The sequence below is a fragment of the Megalobrama amblycephala genome, linkage group LG24 (genome assembly GCF_018812025.1).
Source record: "Megalobrama amblycephala isolate DHTTF-2021 linkage group LG24, ASM1881202v1, whole genome shotgun sequence".
NCBI lineage: Eukaryota > Metazoa > Chordata > Actinopteri > Cypriniformes > Xenocyprididae > Megalobrama > Megalobrama amblycephala.
Window position 1 is genome coordinate 19,435,440 of NC_063067.1, and position 22,218 is coordinate 19,457,657.

The 22,218-nt window shown below is 36.4% G+C and overlaps 1 protein-coding gene and 1 long non-coding RNA gene across 24 annotated transcripts in view; both read left to right on the plus strand.

The window, feature by feature from the left end:
* Nucleotides 1–22,218, plus strand: part of hspg2 (heparan sulfate proteoglycan 2) — a 125,058-nt gene that overhangs the window by 93,540 nt on the left and 9,300 nt on the right. For 17 of the 23 annotated variants that reach the window (XR_007182859.1, XM_048177355.1, XM_048177368.1 and 14 more), the window contains 27 exons: nucleotides 1,224–1,359; nucleotides 1,443–1,594; nucleotides 1,722–1,851; nucleotides 4,092–4,238; nucleotides 4,331–4,465; nucleotides 4,650–4,831; nucleotides 4,921–5,116; nucleotides 5,228–5,407; nucleotides 7,109–7,369; nucleotides 7,479–7,641; nucleotides 10,528–10,625; nucleotides 10,718–10,984; nucleotides 11,177–11,289; nucleotides 11,442–11,589; nucleotides 12,589–12,705; nucleotides 14,036–14,053; nucleotides 15,164–15,248; nucleotides 15,353–15,497; nucleotides 15,581–15,683; nucleotides 15,793–15,902; nucleotides 16,195–16,303; nucleotides 16,500–16,598; nucleotides 16,689–16,910; nucleotides 18,043–18,287; nucleotides 18,377–18,548; nucleotides 19,202–19,324; nucleotides 20,176–20,232. Coding sequence is in view for 22 of the 23 variants with exons in the window: in XM_048177355.1 (XP_048033312.1) it covers nucleotides 1,224–1,359; nucleotides 1,443–1,594; nucleotides 1,722–1,851; nucleotides 4,092–4,238; nucleotides 4,331–4,465; nucleotides 4,650–4,831; nucleotides 4,921–5,116; nucleotides 5,228–5,407; nucleotides 7,109–7,369; nucleotides 7,479–7,641; nucleotides 10,528–10,625; nucleotides 10,718–10,984; nucleotides 11,177–11,289; nucleotides 11,442–11,589; nucleotides 12,589–12,705; nucleotides 14,036–14,053; nucleotides 15,164–15,248; nucleotides 15,353–15,497; nucleotides 15,581–15,683; nucleotides 15,793–15,902; nucleotides 16,195–16,303; nucleotides 16,500–16,598; nucleotides 16,689–16,910; nucleotides 18,043–18,287; nucleotides 18,377–18,548; nucleotides 19,202–19,324; nucleotides 20,176–20,232 (3,913 nt within the window). In the remaining variant the exon portion in view is untranslated. The remainder of the gene's footprint in view (nucleotides 1–1,223; nucleotides 1,360–1,442; nucleotides 1,595–1,721; nucleotides 1,852–4,091; nucleotides 4,239–4,330; nucleotides 4,466–4,649; nucleotides 4,832–4,920; nucleotides 5,117–5,227; nucleotides 5,408–7,108; nucleotides 7,370–7,478; nucleotides 7,642–10,527; nucleotides 10,626–10,717; nucleotides 10,985–11,176; nucleotides 11,290–11,441; nucleotides 11,590–12,588; nucleotides 12,706–14,035; nucleotides 14,054–15,163; nucleotides 15,249–15,352; nucleotides 15,498–15,580; nucleotides 15,684–15,792; nucleotides 15,903–16,194; nucleotides 16,304–16,499; nucleotides 16,599–16,688; nucleotides 16,911–18,042; nucleotides 18,288–18,376; nucleotides 18,549–19,201; nucleotides 19,325–20,175; nucleotides 20,233–22,218) is intronic. The other 6 variants (XM_048177356.1, XM_048177376.1, XM_048177377.1 and 3 more) reach the window with 3 other exon arrangements.
* LOC125259631 lies at nucleotides 3,173–3,973 on the plus strand. Its single transcript, XR_007182861.1, has 2 exons — nucleotides 3,173–3,225; nucleotides 3,334–3,973. It is a non-coding gene; the product is annotated as an uncharacterized LOC125259631 (long non-coding RNA).

The following is a 22,218-nucleotide window of genomic DNA, read 5'->3' on the forward strand; positions in this document are numbered from 1 at the left end:
CACTAGCTGCTTTAAGTGTCCACTGTTACTATGTGTCTCGTTTTGTGAAATAATAAGTCTCACCAACGCCATTAACCAAATACAGGTAACTGCAGGTTAATCATCTGCTAATATAGACCTGTAGCACCATAAATGTAACACCAATAATTAATAACAATGTTATGAGGCGTAAAAAATTACACCGTGTCTTAACCAGATGCGCCAAGCTTTAACCAAGAGTGTACCTGTATGTTGTAATCCACCGCAAACAGCACCTTTACATTTTTTCAGACATTTGGTTTGTTTCTGCAGTGTCGTGCCTGGTAGCCCTGTCCACAATGGAACCTCGTTGGATACAAATAGCATCCCAATGTGTATACTATCCATCCTAAATAGTATGTGACATTAATTTTCAAAACTTTTTAGAGCAGATAGGATGGATAGTGTGCACATTGGGACACAGGGATAAACGGCTTGAGCACAAAAAAAATGTTTGATTTTGTCTGTTGGGAATTTATTGAATCATCGTGGTTTGCTATTGCTGTGATCTCATGTGAGCTTGTGCCATTTCTCATCAAACATGGAGGAGATGAGACTGATTGTGGAAGTTTAGAATTTAATGTTATACACCATAAACGGTAAAACTATTTGTTAAAAATTAGGTGGAAATTACAATTCCATAAAAACAGTATATTATCACTCATCAGTCATGAAAATGCAAGGTTTGTGTTTTTGCTATTTTCAGCTGCAGTGCATTGCAAATGCGAGAACTTGAGAGAACTGTTCTGATTGGCTGCGTTTGTGAGCAGTTGTGTCCCAACATGCTTTTTTTCAGTTTTTTTTTTCTTTCTGCATTCAGTTTGCCGCTAGTCTTGGTCAGGACACGGTGATAGCCTCATAACAAAAATCGCCTAAATTACTAAAATGCTAAACAGTAAAAGTGTATTTGCAGGTATTATATTAATGTATTTAAATTGTATTATTTAGTTTAATGTGAGTCTTGCCACAGCAAGGTAAGTAATGAGTATAAAACTTGTTTTCTGTTGTTGATTTTATGTTTATTCCACTACTACTGACCAAACTCACTTTGATGTTCACATAATAAATAAAGTCAATTTTATATATTTAGCACTTTTTACAAGGTACATTATTTCGAATCAACTTTAGAGAAAAATATTGCAGTAATAATGTCTAATAATGTTAAAAATGTATCTGAAATACCCATATATTTATATCCTCCTCAGGCCCGCATGGAGCGCACTGACATCGGCACTCTCCTCATACCCAATATCAGGTCATCCGATGCAGGCACATATCTCTGTGTTGGAACCAACACTGTTGGTTCCTCAGAAGCTTATATTGAGGTCGTTGTCAAAAGAGGTGAGGCAAAGCCATCAAACTAATTTTACACTAACATTTTTTTATAGGATATCATTTTAATATTGTCCTCTCACACTGATCAGGTGAAATCATCCCCTCTGGAGTCACCATCCAACCCTCTATTGCTTCTGTAATGGAGGGAGAGACAATAGATCTCAACTGCATCGTTCCAGGAACCTCTCCAGCATCTGTCAAGTGGAGCAGGGCAGGCGGGCTGCTGTCATCCAATCATCAGGTTTATCTCAGTCCATAAGAAACATATTTGACTTGCGTGATCTCAGAAGTATCTGCGACATTAGATTTCTGGGCCGTGTGCTAAATATATGAACAGTATGTGTGCTTGCATGTGTATTTGACTCAAGGTGCTGGGGACTCAGCTGCGGATTCTGCAGGCCTCTGCAGATGACAATGGAGAATACATCTGTCAGGTGGAGGGTGGCCCATCCCCTCGCCAGGCTTCTGTATCTGTGTCTGTGACGTCCAGCTCCTCCCGTAAGCTCCCTTGATTTATGACAAACAGGAGAGTGCCAATGTCCATCAAAAACATTAACCAAACGCTATTTTGTATTTTGTTTCATAGTGTATCGTCTATCCTCATATTTTGGTTTTCCGTGTATTATGTCAAAAGATAACTTATTTTTCAGGCCTATTCGTCCCACCGCTAACAGCACCTTTATATTTTGTTTGACGTTTGGTTTGTTTCTGTGGTGTCGTGCCTGGTAACCCTGCCCACAATGGAACCTCATTGGATACAAAATAGGGGTGTAACGGTACATGTATTTGTCCCAAACTGTCACGGTTTGATGAATACAGTCAGACGAATGAATACAGATGGTCACGGGTGATCCACACTTCAAATCTAGAACGAGATGCGCGAGGTAATGCAACACTGTTTGCTAACCGCCACAACAGGAAAAAGTACAGATGAAGAACAGACGATCTATGCATAGATATGTTTACGTGTAATCTCTCAATCAGTATTTCAACTGTGGAAAGACATCAATAAAACAGCTTGAGAATAATATTACGTAGCATTACATTTACCTTAGGCGAGTCATTTAGTGTCCACAGCATTTTAGTTCACTATAGAAATAAATGCCAGGTGAGGTTTTTTTATTATTATTTGAGTGTTGATTATTATATCTAAAAATAAAAAGCAACTGAATTTAATAGTTTGGGCTCTGTTGTTAATTGTAGCCTTTAATATTATAGTAATGTGCAAGAAAGGGCCCTCTGTATATTGTTTACAGCAGTGGTTCCCAAACTTTTTATCTTGGAGTACCCCCTGAAGGGATTACCATCCTTCTGCGTACCCCCTCTCTTCCACTTCGACTGCAGTCACACCTTTACCATTAAGAGACAATATTTGCCCCCTAAATTGATTTTCCAGTGCATTTTTTTACCTTTATGAATAACTTTATAAAATAAATAATGTTTTAAATAAAAAATGTTCAATAGAGAAATACGCAATGATGGTAAAACTAAGTAAAACTTTTAAATGTTAAACTAAAACCGCCAGTAGGTGGCAGCAAGTCACTGTTTTTATGAGTGAATCATCGAGTCATTCATTCAGTAACGAATGGCTGAATGAATCATTGAATCATTGACTCTCATGATTCGTTCAAAGCCGCAGAATTGTTCACGAAATACAGACGTGTGTTGTAGTTCTGCTGTGGTTTTCGTCAGAACTATTATTTCACTGCAAAATAGAGTAAATACTGACAGTACAGGGTTTAAAATGTAGGCTACAATTTTTTATTTTTTTTGACCTGTTGAATAATAATGTCACGTTTGCAGTCATGTGGATATTTGGGAACAATTGCATTCTTGCTCGTTATCATCATTAAATACAAGAACTCACACAAGGTATGATTTTGTATCGGAGAAAGTTTGAGTCTTAAATCGAAATGAATCCATTATCTGTGTCTGTATTTTGTTCATGCGAGTAAGTGCTAAATCTCCACTTTTACAAAGGTGCATTGTCGAGAACGGCAGTAATTTAGCGCGATTTAAGGCAGCAGACCGCGCACAATCAATCATATGCATGCTACTTGTGGATACAGTCACTTTTTCACTGCAAATGATGAGGTAATCTGATTAAATGTACTGGATTTACGACATTTTGGCAATTAGAAATACATGCTTGATTGTGACCTCACGTACCCCAGTTTGGGAACCACTGGTTTACAGCATTAGATTTTTTTTTCCTCCCCAAAGAGAAAATGTTAATTGAATTTATTTAAAGAGAGAGACACTATTTGTTCAATAAACCACTGTTTAATAAAAAAAGAAGAAAAAAGAAGCAATTTTATGTTTAGCTTTCTCCTCCTTCTATACCGAACCGTGACTGCAGTACTGAGGTGTGTACCGAACCGTCATGTTACCATTGTGTACCATTACACCCCTAATACATAAGATATGTGTTGATATAGTTATTTTTGCGAGTGTTTTCTTTACATTCTGTCTTTTTAGGGCTGATTTGTGTTTATCAAATATGATTTTATTAGCTACACATTCAACTTGCCTCAGAGACAGCGAATGCAGAACTAATATGAAAAGAAGAGGTCACAACTGAAGCACTAAAAGCATAACTAGACGAAAATCCCCCCCCCCCCACACACACAGTTTAAATGTCTGGCACATTTTTGGCCCAAGTCCTGTTTCATTTCTAGCCCTGGGCCTGATGCTGTGCACAGTATGTGCTCACTGTATTTTGTGGTCTGATTTTGGAGTAGGCCTCCAGAGCCCCATTATCTCCATTGAGCCACATAGCGCAGCAGTGAAGCAGGGCGATTCGGCGAGCTTCAGGTGCAGGGTTCACAGCGGAGCACAGCCGGTGCGCTTGGAGTGGAAACCCACCAACAACCAGCCTCTGCCAGGTACACTGCTGCAATTCACTGTCATGTCAGTGTAATTAAAAAGTGATACCTGAATATAATTGATTTTGCTTATTTTTTTGTTTGTTTTGTAGATAACGTGAAGATTGGTCCCGATAATTCTGTCATGACCATTACCAATGCCCAGGCCAAAAATCAGGGCACCTATCGCTGTGTGGCCAGCAACTTGTTCGGAATGACTCACAGCATTGTGTCGCTCATTGTGAGAGGTATAGCAACATTTGATGCTAATTTTCAAAAGATGGTAGAAGGGACATTTAGGGTTTTTTTGAAAACCAGTTTGGAAATAATCATTATTGCTAATTCATTTGGTGCACACTATTTTCTGAATATTTATGTTCAGATACTTTTGTTGCTCCATTCTCTTATATTTTTGTCTGATTTCATTCTTAGAATCTCCTAAGGCTGTAGTGACCCCTGCAGGACCGGTGCGAGTCAGGGTCGGCGATCCCATCAATCTCGAATGCCAGGCCGCTGGAGAGCCAAGACCCTCTGTGAGATGGCACAGATTGGACAACAACCGCAGAACGATGCTGAGCAGCCCCGTGCCTTCCGATTCCAGTGCTATCATGCAGGTTATGGGCCGTTTGTAGTCAAGCTGTTGTTGGACTGATTTATGGAATCGTTTGTCTCTGAATGTTAAAGTGTTTCATTCTATGTTTAGGTCTTAGTTGCTCGGCCAGAAGACAGTGGCACATATGTGTGCACAGCACAGAACAACCAGGGCACAACTGAGACTCGTGTAGAGGTGTTCATAGAAGGAGGGCCTCAGGTGCCAACTGTTCCACGTGCCAGCGTCCGTGAGCCTATGATTGTTGTGGTAGAAGGATCAACTGCCACACTTCATTGTGATGCCCATGGTAGGTGCAACCGTAGGCAGAGGTTGAAAATTATGAGGGTTAAAACCCAAGAAGACATTAATATATCTATATAAAAGAGTGTGCTTTAAAGCTCTTGTATCTTACCTAAAGGATTCCCAAAGCCCACCATCACGTGGTCTAAAGAACGGTCTTCTCTGCCTTGGAGACACAAGATAGTCGACAACAGCCTGGTCTTACCTAATGTGGGCCGTCAGGACTCTGGTCAATATGTCTGCAATGCCACTAACCACATGGGCACCAGTGAAGTCACCGTCATGCTGGAAGTCGACAGTGAGCTTTAATCATTTATAGAGATGATCGTTGTTCTTCTGATGCACATTCAAACATTTATTATTTTACACTTCAAAAATAATTTTCTTAATAATATTTTTGCTTTGTTTTGCAGTAAAAATATCCCTCAGGCCAAATGCATGTCGTAAACGATATTAAGACTTCAGAGAATAAATTTAAAAACATATCATACATCCTTTATGAGCAAATTTGGAGACCATGTCAAACATTTAGATATTTATCATCATCACTAAATTATTATATCAATATTATTATTTATCATCATCACTAAATAAATAATTTTCTTATTCAGTATTTGTGTCTTGTTTGCCAGAAAACAAATCTAAATGTCCCTAAAACACAATAAATGTACATAATTTAAACGTTTCTTAATATATTAATACATTTACAATAATATTTCCTGAATTCATTTATTCTGTTACTTAATGGCCAAACTTTTTTGTTTTAAGCATAAACTTCACAAAATATGTGAGATTTAAACTTAAAACAAGATGGCAGTTGGGGAAATACACTAAATTTGCTAAATTCCATATATACAGTACAGTCCAAAAGTTTGGAACCACTAAGATTTTTAATGTTTTTAAAAGAAGTTTCGTCTGCTCACCAAGGCTACATTTATTTAATTAAAAATACAGTAAAAAACAGTAATATTGTGAAATATTATTACAATTTAAAATAACTGTTTTCTATTTGAATATATTTCACAAAGTAATTTATTCCTGTGATGGCAAAGCTGAATTTTCAGCATCATTACTCCAGTCTTCAGTGTCACATGATCCTTCAGAAATCATTCTAATATGCTGATCTGCTGCTCAAGAAACATTAAATGTGTACAATTGTACAAAATATTTGTGTACAATATTTTTTTTCAGGATTATTTGATGAATAGAAAGTTCAAAAGAACAGTGTTTATCTGAAATCTAATCTTTTGTAACATTATAAATGTCTTTACTGCCACTTTTGATTGATTTAATGCATCCTTGCTGAATAAAAGTATTAATTTCTTTAATTTCTTTTCAAAAAAATAAAAATTCTTACTGACCCCAAACTTTTGAACGGTAGTGTATAATGCTACAGAAGCTTTGTATTTCAGACAAATGCTGTTCTTTTGAACTTTCTATTCATCAAGGAATCCTGAAAAAAAAAAGTACACAACTGTTTTCAACATTGAAAATAATCATAAATGTTTATTGAGCAGCAAATCATCATATTAGAATGATTTCTGAAGGATCATGTGACACTGAAGACTGGAGTAATGATGCTGAAAATTCAGCTTTGCATCACAGGAATAAATTACTTTGTGAAATATATTCAAATAGAAAACAGTTATTTTAAATTGTAATAATATTTCACAATATTACTGTTTTTTACTGTATTTTTAATTAAATAAATGTAGCCTTGGTGAGCAGACGAAACTTCTTTTAAAAACATTAAAAATCTTAGTGGTTCCAAACTTTTGGACTGTACTGTATACTCTGAAAAAAAATCTTGTCTTGCAAAATTGTGTTTTTTAGTTGCACAAGTGAATTTATTTTGATTTATTTTGCTTTAGTTTAGATATTTATATGAAATTCCTCAAACAAGTGTGAAGCATATTTTCCTTTTCTTGTAAAGCTCTCTAACATGAGCCAGCTGTAATTATCCAACATCCTCTAACTGACATTTCTTTGGTTGGAGCAGCCCCACCCTATGCCACTTCCTTGCCCGATGACGTGTCGGTGCGAGTGGGTGAAGTAATCCGACTGCAGTGCCTGGCCCATGGCACCCCACCCCTGCGTTACGAGTGGACTAAGGTCAACGGCAGCTTGCCTCAAACTGCTCAGCTGCAAGGAGGAGACCTCCAGATCAACCTGGCCAAGGAGAACGATGCTGGGACATACAAGTGTGTGGCCAGCAACAAGGTTGGCAAGAGTGAAGCACTGGCCAAAGTCTCTGTCCGATGTGAGTATTGTCATTTCAGTATCATGCATGCATCATGCATTCTCTCAAGTGATCATCAGATGAATTCTCACTGGCATTCAGCTTGACCTCTGACCTCTGTGTCCTGCAGCACCCCTGTCGGTGAAAGTGTCCCCACAGGTGGAAGTAAAGGCTCTCGGCAGTGCTGTGGAGTTTACCTGTGCTGCTAAAGGAGGGTCTCAGATTGAGATTGAGTGGCTGAAGGAGGGAGGAGTTCTCCCGCCAAATCATCACATTAAAGACGGAGTGCTCAGGTGAGTGACATTATCTGAAATGAACACTGACTATCAAACACTTAACATCAAAATTCTGGTTAAATAAACATTACATAAAAAAAAAGAGAAACCAAAGACAATTCTATTTTGTATTTTTACATTAACTATGTAAAAAAATCCATTTTTTTAAATCGAGTATAAATCTGTAAATTAATTTTTTTGAAGCATTTTTACATTTACAAAAAATAACTAAATATAGTAACACTTTATATATATATATATATATATATATATATATATATATATATATATATATATATATATATATATATATATATATATATATATATATACACACCGCACTAAAGCTTACCGCTCAAAAGTTTGGGATCGGTAAGATTTTTAATGTTTTGTCTGCTCACCAAGGGTGCATTTACTTAATTAAAAATACAGTAAAAACAGTAATATTGTGAAATATTATTACAATTTAAAATGATTGTTTTCTATTTTAAAATATTTTAAAATGTAATTTATTCCTGTGATGGCAAAGCTAAATTTTCAGCATCATTACTCCAGTCTTCAGAGTCACATGATCCTTCAGAATTCATTCTAATATGTCAATTTGCTGCTCAAGAAACATTTATTGTTTACAATTGTACAAAATATTTGTGTACAATATTTTTTTCAGGATTCTTTGATGAATAGAAAGTTCAAAAGAACAGTGTTTTTCTGAAATCTAATCTTTTGTAACATTATAAATGTCTTTACTGCCACTTTTGATTGATTTAATGCATCCTTGCTGAATAAAAGTATTAATTTCTTTAATTTCTTTTCAAAAAAATAAAAATAAAAATTCTTACTGACCCCAAACTTTTGAACGATACTTTAAAATGTTACAAAAGCTTTGTATTTCAGATAAATACTGTTCTTTTGAACTTTCTATTCATCAAGGAATCCTGAAAAAAAGCACACAACTGTTTTCAACATTGATAATAATAACAAATATTTCTTGAGGAACTAATCATCATATTAGAATGATTTCTGAAGGATCATGTGACACTGAAGACTGGAGTAATGATGCTGAAAGTTCAGCTTTGCCAACACAAGAATAAAGTACTTTGTACAATTGTACAAGTACTTGTACATATATATATATTTGTACATATATATATATATATATATATATATATATATATACAGTACAGTCCAAAAGTTTGGAACCACTAAGATTTTTAATGTTTTTAAAAGAAGTTTCGTCTGCTCACCAAGGCTACATTTATTTAATTAAAAATACAGTAAAAAAACAGTAATATTGTGAAATATTATTACAATTTAAAATAACTGTGTACTATTTAAATATATTTGACAAAGTAATTTATTCCTGTGATGCAAAGCTGAATTTTCAGCATCGTTACTCCAGTCTTCAGTGTCACATGATCCTTCAGAAATCATTCTAATATGCTGATTTGCTGCTCAATAAACATTTATGATTATTTTCAATGTTGAAAACAGTTGTGTACTTTTTTTTTCAGGATTCCTTGATGAATAGAAAGTTCAAAAGAACAGCATTTATCTGAAATACAAAGCTTCTGTAGCATTATACACTACCGTTCAAAAGTTTGGGGTCAGTAAGAATTTTTATTTTTTTGAAAAGAAATTAAAGAAATGAATACTTTTATTCAGCAAGGATGCATTAAATCAATCAAAAGTGGCAGTAAAGACATTTATAATGTTACAAAAGATTAGATTTCAGATAAACACTGTTCTTTTGAACTTTCTATTCATCAAATAATCCTGAAAAAGAATATTGTACACAAATATTTTGTACAATTGTACACATTAAATGTTTCTTGAGCAGCAGATCAGCATATTAGAATGATTTCTGAAGGATCATGTGACACTGAAGACTGGAGTAATGATGCTGAAAATTCAGCTTTGCATCACAGGAATAAATTACTTTGTGAAATATATTCAAATAGAAAACAGTTATTTTAAATTGTAATAATATTTCACAATATTACTGTTTTTTTACTGTATTTTTAATTAAATAAATGTAGCCTTGGTGAGCAGACGAAACTTCTTTTAAAAACATTAAAAATCTTAGTGGTTTTATATATATATATATATATATATATATATATATATATATATATATATATATATATATATATATGTATATGTATATATGTATATGTATATATATATATATATATATGTATATGTATATATATATATATATATATATATATATATATATATATATGTGTATATATATATATATATATATATATATATATATATATATATATATATATATATATGTGTGTATATATATATATATATATATATATATATATATATATGTGTATATATATATATATATATATATATATATATATATATATAGTGTGTGTGTGTGTGGGTGAAATTATGTTCAGCTGTTCTTTTTAATAGTCTAATTATTTTCGGATCATGAGTCATCAAGCTCGGTAAACACTGTCACAGACACGAAGATGTGCCTTTAATTTCACCAAGCTAAAAAAAAAAAGCAATCAAAACGGAATAGAGGCATTGCCTCTTCTCAAGTGACTTTCACCCATTCATTCTCAATTACCCCCCCACCAAAGCCTATACACGCTTTAGGGGTCTGTTGAAACTCAGTGGCCTCAGAGGAGGCATGAGAGATGCGGACTCCTGCTGTAACTGTACCTGTTGGTGGCGCTGTTGGACAGTGTTACTTTAGAAAAAGGAGTGATTTATACACTTTTTAATGTCACATTTTGTAATATTTGCATTGTCTTATTTTTGTAATATGGATTATTTTCTTATCCAATTTTTTGAGGAGGCACTGCCTCCCTTGCCTCTTTGGAGGAAACGCCCCTGCTGTGTATCCTTTATTCATAATCTTTGTTATTATTTGTGCAGAATTGAGAACCTAGAGCAAAGCAATGAGGGAATCTACACCTGCAGAGCTACAAGTCTGTTTGGACAGGCTCAGGACAGTGCTAAACTCACCATTCAAGGTCCCTTATGATACCCAAGATATAATATGTTTCCAAATCTTGGGTTAGCTAAACTTTAAAACCCACTGACTTTGTGCTTTTTGTCTTCACAGCTCTACCCAAAGTGAAGATCAACGTGCGCACATCAGTACAGACGGTGATGGTGGGCAACTCAGTGGAGTTTGAGTGCCATGCAATCGGTGACCCAGAGCCCACAGTGCGCTGGAGTAAAGTGGGAGGCTCTCTTCCTGATCACGTGGAAGTAAGAGGGAACATCCTGAGGATTGATCAAGTGACAGAATCGGATTCGGGACAGTACCGCTGCACGGCCACTAATAACGTTGGCTCGGAGCATTCCCATGTGGTCCTTAATATCCAGTGTGAGTACATTATTATATCCAGGATGTTTATGATGTTTCTTTTGCTATTGGTTTTAATTTGTATTATATAACACCTCAAACACATCAAGCTCAGGGTTTCTACAAATAGTCTCATATTGCAATGCACAGTATTAAAGGGAAATGCTTTGGATATAACTGAACCCTGATTCCTGAAACCTGTGCACCTTGTAGCCTTGCCTCAGATTGCTGCACAGCCTGAGGCAAAGGAAGTGACAGTTGGCTCTGATGCGGTTTTGCCCTGCATCGCATCTGGATACCCAGTCCCAACCATCACATGGTCAAAGGTAACCCTTATGTTTCATGGCTACACTCGACTTAATTTTTGACCTAAATCCATATGTTCACACATCAGCATATTACAGTTGTCAGTCCTGTTTAGAGTTCTAAATATGGTTCCATTCACTTCAGAAAGTGATTATTTGTCCTCATTTTACAGGTGGAGAATGAGCTGCCCTCTAAGTGCAGACAGGATGGACATGTCCTAACAGTCCCTGGTGTCACACACACAGATGCAGGAACGTATGTGTGTACAGCTGCTAATAAGCAGGGGAAGGTTGAGGCCTTCACCAGACTCAATGTTCATGGTTAGTTATATATTGTGCAAGTCTGTACATATGTTTTTTTTTTTTGTTTTTTTTTTCCAGTGTAGATCTTAAGTGACAATACTGCTTGTCTGAAATTGTGGCTTTGTGATGGCAGCATTGATTTCACCTTTATGTTTGGATAATAGACAAGTATAGTTCTGCTTAAACATCTTGACATGCACATCTGGTTAAAGGATTAGTTCACTTTGAAATGAAAATTAGCCCAAGATTTACTCACCCTCAAGTCATCCTGAGTGTATATGACTTTCTTCTTTCTGATGAACATAATCGCAGAAATATTAATAAATATCCTCACGCATTCATTCACCGCCTTCCGTATTGAAGTTATGAAGAAAATGTAAACTGGCATCACGTCAGTTACACTTTTTCCGTAAGCCGAATACGGAAGGTGTAGGACGTTTTTAAGTTTTACACTTTCTGCGTACGTTGAATATGGAAGGCAGCTTGTGCGGAAGCAAAATATTTTACTTCGTAACTTGTTAAGTATGGATATATTTTTTACACAAACGCATCTCTTTGCTTCAGAAGGCCTTTATTAACACTCTGGAGCCGTGTGGAGCACATGTTTATAATGGATAGATGTGGATGGAAGCACTTTCTTCAGCTCATACTCATTGATTCCTATCACTGCCATTATAAAGCTTGGATGCGTCAGGATATTTATTAATATTTCTGAGATTATGTTCATCAGAAAGAAGAAAGTCATATACACTCAGGATGGCTTGAGGGTGAGTAAATCTTGGGCTAATTTTCATTTCAAAGTGAACTAATCCTTTAAGTGTCATTTAGCAGATATTTTTATCCAAAGTGACCTACGAAATGTTGCTTTCAGGGGTCAAGCATCTTGTAGAGTGGAGATTTGGAGATATTCACAACCAAGACATGTTTTTCATGAGCTATTTCTTCCACTGAAGAGTTCCTGAAATGTTCTACTGCTTGTCTCTCTAACATTCGGTCTGTGTTCATGTGGTCTTCCAGAAAGAGTGATGCCCTACTTCACACAGGAGCCTCTCTCGTACCTCACACTGCCCACCATCAAAAACTCCTACAAAGCATTCAGCATTAAAATTACCTTCAGGCCGGACAATGTTGATGGTAAGGACCCTCAAAACTGCAAGATATATCTGCACCAAAGCTGTTTTAAGTATACACAGTTTAAAAAAAAGAATGTTTTTCATGTTGAAGTGTTAAAGGGATAGTTAAACCGAAAAAAAAAATTCTGTTATTTACTTATCTTTATGTTGTTCCAAACTTGTATGACTTTCTTTCTTCTGTGGAACAGAAAATTAGATATTTTGAAGAATCTTCCTGCTGTTCTTTTTCATAATGCCCGTGGCTCATTGTAAGGAAACCACCTGCTTAAAGATTCTTTAAAGGTGCCCTAGATTCAAAATTTGAATTTAACTTGGCATAGTTGAATAACAAGAGTTCAGTACATGGAAAAGACATACATTGAGTTTCAAACTCCATTGCTTTCTCTTTCTTATGTAAATCTCATTTGTTTAAAAGACTTCCGGAAAACACGCGGATCTCAACATAACACCGACTGTTACGTAACAGTCGGGGTGTACGCCCCAATATTTGCATATGCTAGCCCATGTTCCCAACATTATGAAAGGCATTAGACAAGGGCAGCCAGTAACGTCTGGATCTGCACAGGTGAATCAACAGACTAGGTAAGCAAGAACAATAGCGAAAATGGCAGATGGAGCAATAATAACTGACATTATCTATGATAGCATGATATTTTTAGTGATATTTGTAAATTGTCTTTCTAAATGTTTCGTTAGCATGTTGCTAATGTACTGTTAAATGAGGTTAAAGTTACCATAGTTTCTTACTGTATTCACGGAGACAAGAGCCGTCGGTATTTTCATTTTTAAACACTTGCAGTCTGTATAATTCATAAACACAACTTCATTCTTTATAAATCTCTCCAACAGTGTAGCATTAGCCGTTAGCCACGGATCTTTGTAAATGTGCTGTAATATAATCGAGAGCTCGTGTGGCAGGGAGCACGCGAATTAAAGGGGCGGCGCGCTGAAAAAATCAGTGCATAGTTAATGATGCCCCAAAATAGGCAGTTAAAAAAATTAATTAAAAAAAATCTATGGAGTATTTTGAGCTGAAACTTCAGACACATTCAGGGGACACCTTAGACTTATATTACATCTTGTGAAAAAACATTCTTGGGAACCTTTAAAATGTCTAACTGCTTGTTCTATAGAAGAAAGGAAGTCATACAGGTTTGGAACATCATGAGAATTTTTATTTTTAGAATTCAGTTACTTTCAGTTTAAAGGTAATGATCAGTGTTACATGTACTACATGAAGAGCACACTGTTTCAAAAATGTTTAGTCCTTGTATGTAAACTCAATTATTCTTTTTGCTCTTTACCCTCCTTCATCTCTCTTTGGTATAAAGGGCTCATTTTGTATGCCGGTGAGTCTGCTTGCTTGCCTGAGAGTGCCTGAGAGCACATGCTGCAAGATTTATTAATGCCATGGCAGCAGTGCAGCTCAGCATACTCTCATTGGGCCCTTAGAAGGGCCCTAACGAACATATGCAGGCATGACAATACCTTATGATGTTCATCAAGGCACTTTTGCTTCTCATTGAGTTGGTTGCAGCATGATGCAGGAATGTTATCATGAACCGACTGAAGCTTTTACACCTTTTACAGTTATACAGCATGTATGCATAATTGGGGTTTTTGTCTAAATAAAAAGTATTAAAAAAACCTGAAAATAAAATAAATTGTTATAGATGCGACAAGAGAATTTAGGCATCACGACATTCTAATGTATAGTATTAAACAAATGTAAAATACAATATACATTATCAATCGATGCCAATAATTAGGGTGGGATTATCAAATTGCAAAGGCTGCAATTTAATTTCGCGGGGGCCTGGCCCAATGAAATTCATTATAAAAATGAATTCATTATAAAAATTTAAAGCCATATTAATATAATCATACAATTTTGGCCACTACAAACAAGCGCAGCAAAACTATTTTTTTTTAAATCACAATTTTTATTTTTATTTTTTTTCCCCCAAATTGTGCAGCCCTATTAATAAATAAAAAATTGCTAATATCTGCCGATAACTAATATGGTAAAACTGAAGATTATGTTTCGGCAAGCTTATCATTGGTTCTTTTTGAATGCTAATAACCCAGAGGGCATGATCTATACCAGTGGTTCTCAAAAGGTTTTGCTTCAGAATCCTATTTTGAACCCCAAGCAGTGATCCAACACAGTGCCAGTACCATTTTTTGGGTCGCAACCTATATCAGTTGAGAGCCACTGGTCTGTACTACCCCATCTGATTATGCCCATGTGATGGAGACAGGGCAGAGTCAGGGCATGTGCCCATGCATGTGGCTTGCGTTGGTAGTGACTGGCATTGTGAGATGCTGAACATGGCAGCAGCTTTTCCCTCAGCATGCTGCTTTACTTTCAGCTTAAAAAAGGGCTTTGTGCATTGGCAAGCTCCATGGTTAGATAAGGCGAAAGCCACATTAGACTTATCTTATCCTTTCATGTCCAGGTATGATCATTTATAATGGACAAAAGAAGACCACAGGTGCTGACTTCATATCTTTTGGGTTGGTGGGCGGCCGCCCTGAATTCAGGTTCATTACCTTTCAATATCATACCAATCTCAGAGAACATTTTTCTTCTGGATGTGTTAATTTTTTGATATGATGTTTCAAATGTGCATATTTTACTTACACAGGTTTGATGTGGGCTCTGGGATGGCAACTATTCGTTACCCTACTTCCATTAAACTGGGCGAGTTTCACACAGTGCAGCTCTATAGGAATCAGACTCAGGGCTCTCTTATTGTGGATGGAGAAGCTCCTATAAATGGATCCTCACAGGTGCATATTCTATATTAATGTGCTGTTTTGTGGTTGTATGATGGCAGTTAAGCAAATGGGAAACATGTTGTGTGTCCGAGCAGGGAAAATTCAAGGGCCTGGATCTGAATGAGGAGCTTTTTGTTGGCGGTTATCCAAACTATAGCATGCTTGCTAAAACTGCAGACCTCAAGACAGGGTTTGTTGGTGAGAAAACCCTTAAGTTATTCTGTGCCATATGACTTTCATAGGAAAGTATCAGTTATAGCTTTCATATAAATTGCCTTCTTTCACTGAGTTTTGGTCTTTCTTTAAGGCTGTATCAAACAGCTGATTATCCAAGGTGATGAGGTCATTTTCAAGGACCTTGATAAAAGTTCCACTGGAGTTTCGAATTGTCCCACCTGCAAGGACCGCCCATGTCAGGTATACAATGACCCCAGTATTTGGTATTTGGATACTTGTGTGAGTCACATAAGTATGTGTGAATTTCATTGCTGAAGAAACAAAATATTAAGTAGCATGTGATGCTAGTCCTTAGGACTAATGTCACTTTTCTAGTCGCAAACCACAGTAATCTTAAGTAAATGTATAAAGTCAAATACTTGTCCTTTTTTGTCATAAATAATTTTTGTCTCTAACTTTTTGGGGCCAGTGTATGTTTTTTGTGTTATTGGCCTGTGAAAACCGATTACCTGAAATAATGTGTGTGTTTCAGAATGGTGGAGTGTGTGTGGATTCTGTAGCCAGTCTCTACAAATGCAATTGCCAGAGAGGATTCACAGGGAGCAACTGCCAGCATCACTCATCCTTGCACTGCCACACAGGTCAGAATTTGTAAAAGCAGGATCAGGATTTGTAAAATTAACCAACAGCATCGCTCTTTAGATTTATAAGCTATGTTTCCATCCAAAGTTGTGGGCAAAATTAGACTATCACATAAAACATTTGCAAATAAAGCACTGTTTCCATACCATGTTCAAGAGAACTCAAACATATTATTTTTGCCCTCGACCACAACAGAGGCCTGTGGACCAGATGCCACCTGCATTAACCGCCCCAGTGGTTCGGGCTATGACTGCCGCTGTCACTTGGGCAAGTCTGGAGTAAAGTGCATGGATGGTAATGCTCCATATCCATTCACATGTAAAGTTCCCTGAGCACTTTAAGCTCAACCGTGGTTCTCACTCAACCTCTTCTTGACAATCCCAGGTACTCTGGTAACGACACCATTGTTTAATGGAGACGAATCTTACATCGCATATCCTCCTCTCACTAATATTCATAATGACCTCCGCATCGAGATGGAGTTTAAGCCCATGGATGTAGATGGGCTGATGTTCTTCAGCGGAGGCAAAAAGATGAAAGTGGAGGACTTTGTGGCGTTATCCATGGTAGACGGACATGTCGAGTTCCGATATGAACTTGGTACAGGTGAGAGATCTGATGATCAAATAATGATATATTCTTTGAAAAAAAAAAAAAAAAATTTCTTTGTAATGGTCAATGAAAGGAAGTGCTTGATTTTGGGAAAATGTTGATCATCACCCTCAAGAGGCCAAACTAAATATTGTATTAATTATAAATGGTTTATTTTCTATTAATTTGATATAATGTTTACAACCCTGTTACCCAACTTTTGAAAACAAAGATCCCGAGTTGTGTGGGTTTTATTATTTTAAAATCATAATTTAAATCAATATGAAAGTACTTTTAAAATTAGTGCTGTCAAATTGCTTAATTGTGATTAATCACTTCTAACATAAGATTTTGTAAATATATACACACACACACACACACACACACACACACACACACACACACATATATTTACAAACTTTAATGTTAGATGTGATTAATCGCAATTAATTGATTTCATATATACATATAATACATATACACACACATACACTATATATACACATATATACACACACATATCTTATATATTTACGAACATTTATGTTAGATGTGATTAATTATTTTGACAGCACTATTAAAAATGTTTGTTTACTACCATTAATTAATTCCTGTAGATTATATATAAAGTTATAATTATATATATAAATTAAGTTATAAATGTCTGTCTGTCTATAAATTATTTATAAATTCATTCATTAAGTAGATTGTCACAATTATGTCATTGGTATGATTTTAATTATTAAATACAGTCAAAAAGATCAAGACCTCTGACATGGGACAGGCCAATATCACCATTTTAAGAGGAGGATACAGATATTTGATGCATTTCAAACTACCTATTTTTCATGATAGAATACTGTTATGTTAGATAATAGTTAATATAATGTATCTAAAGTTACAAATAAAAAAAACCCCTGAAAATTTGTGCCTTTAATCCTTAAAAGTAATTGAACTCACCTCAGATGTCTTGACCTTTAAAAAAAAAAAAAAAAGAAAAAAAAAGTAATTGGACACTAAAGTAAAAAAAGTATCTCCTCACCTTAGCGCAAAGGTAACCTTGCAGATATTGAAACCTAGAAGCTGTATATAATGCCTTGATACCCTCCAATTCAAGCTAAATACGCTGTCCTGTCCGTGCTCTCAGGTCAAGCTGTTCTGCGCAGTCAAGATATCGTGTCTCTGGGTCAGTGGCATCGTGTGGTGGCCGAACGGCTCAATAAAGATGGCTCCTTGAAGGTGGACCATGCACGAGAGATCACAAGATCCTCTCCAGGCAAGGCCCAAGGCCTTAATATCCACACACCCATGTATCTGGGAGGAGTGCCCAGCATGGACATCTTGCCCAAACCTGCAAATGTTAGCATGCTGTTTGATGGATGCATAGGAGAGGTGAGAATGTATTCCACTGCATTGTTGTTTGCATTACAGCCCACAGTCATGTTTGGAAATTGAATGGTGTCTTTTGTTTTTCTTTACAGGTCTTCATCAATGGAAAGAAAGTCGATCTCTCATACAGCTTCACTGAGAGCAGAGCCATCATCCAGTGTACAGATGGCAGCCCATGTGACCGCAGGCCTTGTCTGAACGGAGGCACCTGCATGCCCAGTGCTGAGTATGAGTACCAGTGCCTCTGCGCTGAAGGATATGAGGGTGAGTTGCTCAACCAACTTTCAAGTAGAGATCTTAGTAGAGAGGCGTAATATAATATTGTGTGTAAGGCGTTAAGCAACTGAATGCAAATGGAAAGGGCCTGTGTTGTGATGTATAACTATTCATCCTTGTCTTGCTCTGGAGGCAGTTATAAAAATGTATTTGGCTGTTTCTGGAGCTTGATTAAATAAATACTTTGTTTATAATGAGGAGGATGTTTTAAGCTATGAAACTTGCAAGATATTTTAATGGTATAAAGACCTCTTATATGTCAAAAGATCAAGGCAAATTTGATTTCTCATGACCCCTTTAATATAGTTTGCCACTTGTTAGTTTAAATAAAACAGCTTCACATCAGGGTCCTGATCACCCTGTCAGGGTTTATTCTGTGATAACAACCAACTAAAGTGTTAAATGTGTATAATTACCCATTTTATCCTCAGAAATTGCCCAAATTTTGTATTTAATAGAGATATTGGTATTGATTTTGACCAAGATAGTACTTGGTATTGGATCGAAAAGAAGTGGCTTTGCTCAATCCCTACTGTCAAGGTCGAAGTGATGTTTATGTTTAGCTTGCTAAGGCTCCAAAAATCCTCATTATTAAATTTAATCTAGATTGTTTTTTTCATATTTACCAATTCTTCTTGCAGGTGACCGTTGTGAAATAGTGAGAGACACCTGTCGAGATTCTTCGCAGTGCCAGAATGGTGGCAGCTGTGTGAATAACCAGTGTGTGTGTCTGGCCGGCTACACGGGCCGACACTGTGAGAAAGGTCAGTTCATAACTGCTAGGTGTTTAACACACTCTTTCTATCCAAAGTCAACTTAAGAACATTTTATAAAGGGAAAATGGTGCTAGTTATTATATTTATCAATGTAGGTTTTTTTGAAGCACACATAACTTAGTCTTGGGCAAAATATAGTTAACTTTATTGCACATAAATGCACATTTCCACTGTTATTGCTATGACAAAAAAACAAAAACAAAGAACAGATACAGTTCACTTGTGACCCAAATAGCTATATGAGCATACATATGATGATATTCTAGCCCTGGTCTCCCATACCAGTGTTATTTTAGAATTTATTAATATTCTCAATTATCTTCTTTTATTTTATTTTTTTTGGTTTTCATTCTAATTCTAGCTTTATTTTAGTTTTAGTAATTTTAGTACTTTAGAGCTTAATTTTATTTCAGCTTTTCTCAGTTAACAGAAATAATTTTTAATAGTTTGTGTTAACAAAATCATGTCTTAAATAATGTCACTTAAGATGAGATAAACATGCAGCTAACCAACACTAATATATGTGCAATGTGACTTTAAATTGCTTTATTATTATTATTATTTTTGTCTCTTTACGCACCATTTGCCTCATTTGTCATTTAACAGAATTCACTTTCTCTGTGGGAGTAAAGACATTTCTCTGTAGTTTCATAGCATTAAACTGAAGCACAGCTGTAAGTGATTCATCATAAAGCACCATAAGGAAATAATTGTCCGTTCTCCATAACGTACCGTATCGGCTTCCTAACGTCATCCAGCAGTAGCGTGTTGGCCGGTGAAAGGCCACATGTGAATGTATCTCACCCCTGCACTCTCATGGCTATATCCCACACACACAGGGCAAGAGTCCAGCTTCACCGAGGCGCTGTGGAATTTGGAGGGTAGTGGGGGAAATGGTACAGTATGACTACAATCTGCCTGACATGCTCGTCACTAACCAGGGGAGAGCGTCCTCCTCAGGGCCCCCCTTAGCCCATCTAACACCACAAATAAAACAACAACAACAAACAACCGCTACAATGGGGAAAAAACAAGCAAGACAGGAAGTGAAGCATTTTAGGGGTCTGTTTACAGAGCTTTTATTAGGACCATCAGAAGCAATGTCAAGCACATTTCAAATGCATTTTTTTTTTCTCAGTGTTATTAAAGGATTAGTTCACTTTAAAATGAAAATTACCACAGGCTTTACTCACACTCAAGCCATTCTAGCTGTATATGACTTTCTTATTTCTGATGAACACAATCGGAGTTATATTAATAAATATCCTGACGCATCCAAGCTTTATAATGGCAGTGAACGGGACCAACAAGTATGAAGCTCAAGAAAGTGCATCCATCCATCACAAATGTACTCCACACGGCTCCGGGGGATTAATAAAGGCCTTCTGAAGTGAAGCGATGCATTTGTGTAAGGAAAACATCCATATTTAACAAGTTATAAAGTAAAATATCTAGCTTCCACCAGACCGCCTACCATATTGAACGCTTTTTTCGTAAGTTGAATACGGAAGGCGTAGGACATAGCGTAAGCGTTTTGAAATGCTAGAGTTTTACACTTTCTTTGTAAGTTGAATACAGAAGGCTGTCTGGTAGAAGCTAGATATTTTACTTTATAACTTGTTAACTATGGATATTTTTCTTACACAAACCCATCGCTTCGCTTCAGAAGGCCTTTATTAACCCCCCGGAGCCGTGTGGAGTACGTTTATGATGGATGGATGGATGCCTCAGGATATTTATTAATACAACTCTGATTGTGTTCATCAGAAAGAAGAAAGTCTTATACACCTAGGATGACTTGAGGGTGAGTAAAGCTTGGGGTAATTTTCATTTTAAAGTGAACTAATCCTTTAATTTAAATCCTTTTAACAAGAAAATAAGAACCATGTATAAAAGCTTACTGATAATGATGCCTTGTAAATAGATCCCTGAAATAATGTGGTAAAAAAAAATGAATGGTCTCATCTGCACTCTCCACTCAATTGGTTACTGTGTCCTCTGTCAAGTTTTAAATGTAATGTTGAGGGGGAATTCTGTGTCTTCGTTGTAAAACGCTGAAGGTTATGGTACTTTTTTGGTGCAGTTTTTGTGGGTAATGTTACAATTGTAATTGCTGCAACACCGTGAGATTTTCTTAAGGCAAACATATACATAGAATTCCCCTTTAGCATCTCCTGAGGCGTCTTGTCCGGTCAGTCACTCGGCCTCTCGCTGCAGTTTCAATTTGTCATCTCTTTCTCATTAAATCCTTGTTTCTCTTTGCTGCGAAACCAACAACCAACATCTTTTCCGCTCTGGCACTGCCACTGTCACCTACAGCAGTGTCTGTAAACAAAATGTCCTCACACTGTGAACAAACACGTGTTTTTAGTTACTAACCACCGAATGTCCTTCATATACACACTTGAACTGACTACACAGGTGAGTTTACGTCCAGAAACACTGAGCATGAAGCACTTATTGATGAACTGCCCGAGGGTTATTACGTGGTTCAAGAGAATGCTTTGTGAGGAATGCACAGTGTTGTTCTCAACTGTGAATGTTACTTCAACAGCAATGTGTATTTGCATTAATTTTGATTCATATCATGGATATAAATTAAATGTATGTTGGATTTTATCTGTAGTTTTTTGTGAATTGCTCTTGATGCACATGTATTTTTCTCACAATGCAACAAGCCTGTCATGCATTTATAACTTATAAAGATACATAATAATTAATCGGGTCATATGCGATTTAAAGGTGCAGTAAGTGATTTCTGAGATTGGACCGAGCAGCACAACACACTTGTACCCAATCAGCAGTAGGGGGCGTGTCCACTCATGATGGGGGAGGAGAGAGAGTGAGCAAGAGGCAGATTTGGATAAATACTGTAGAAAGGG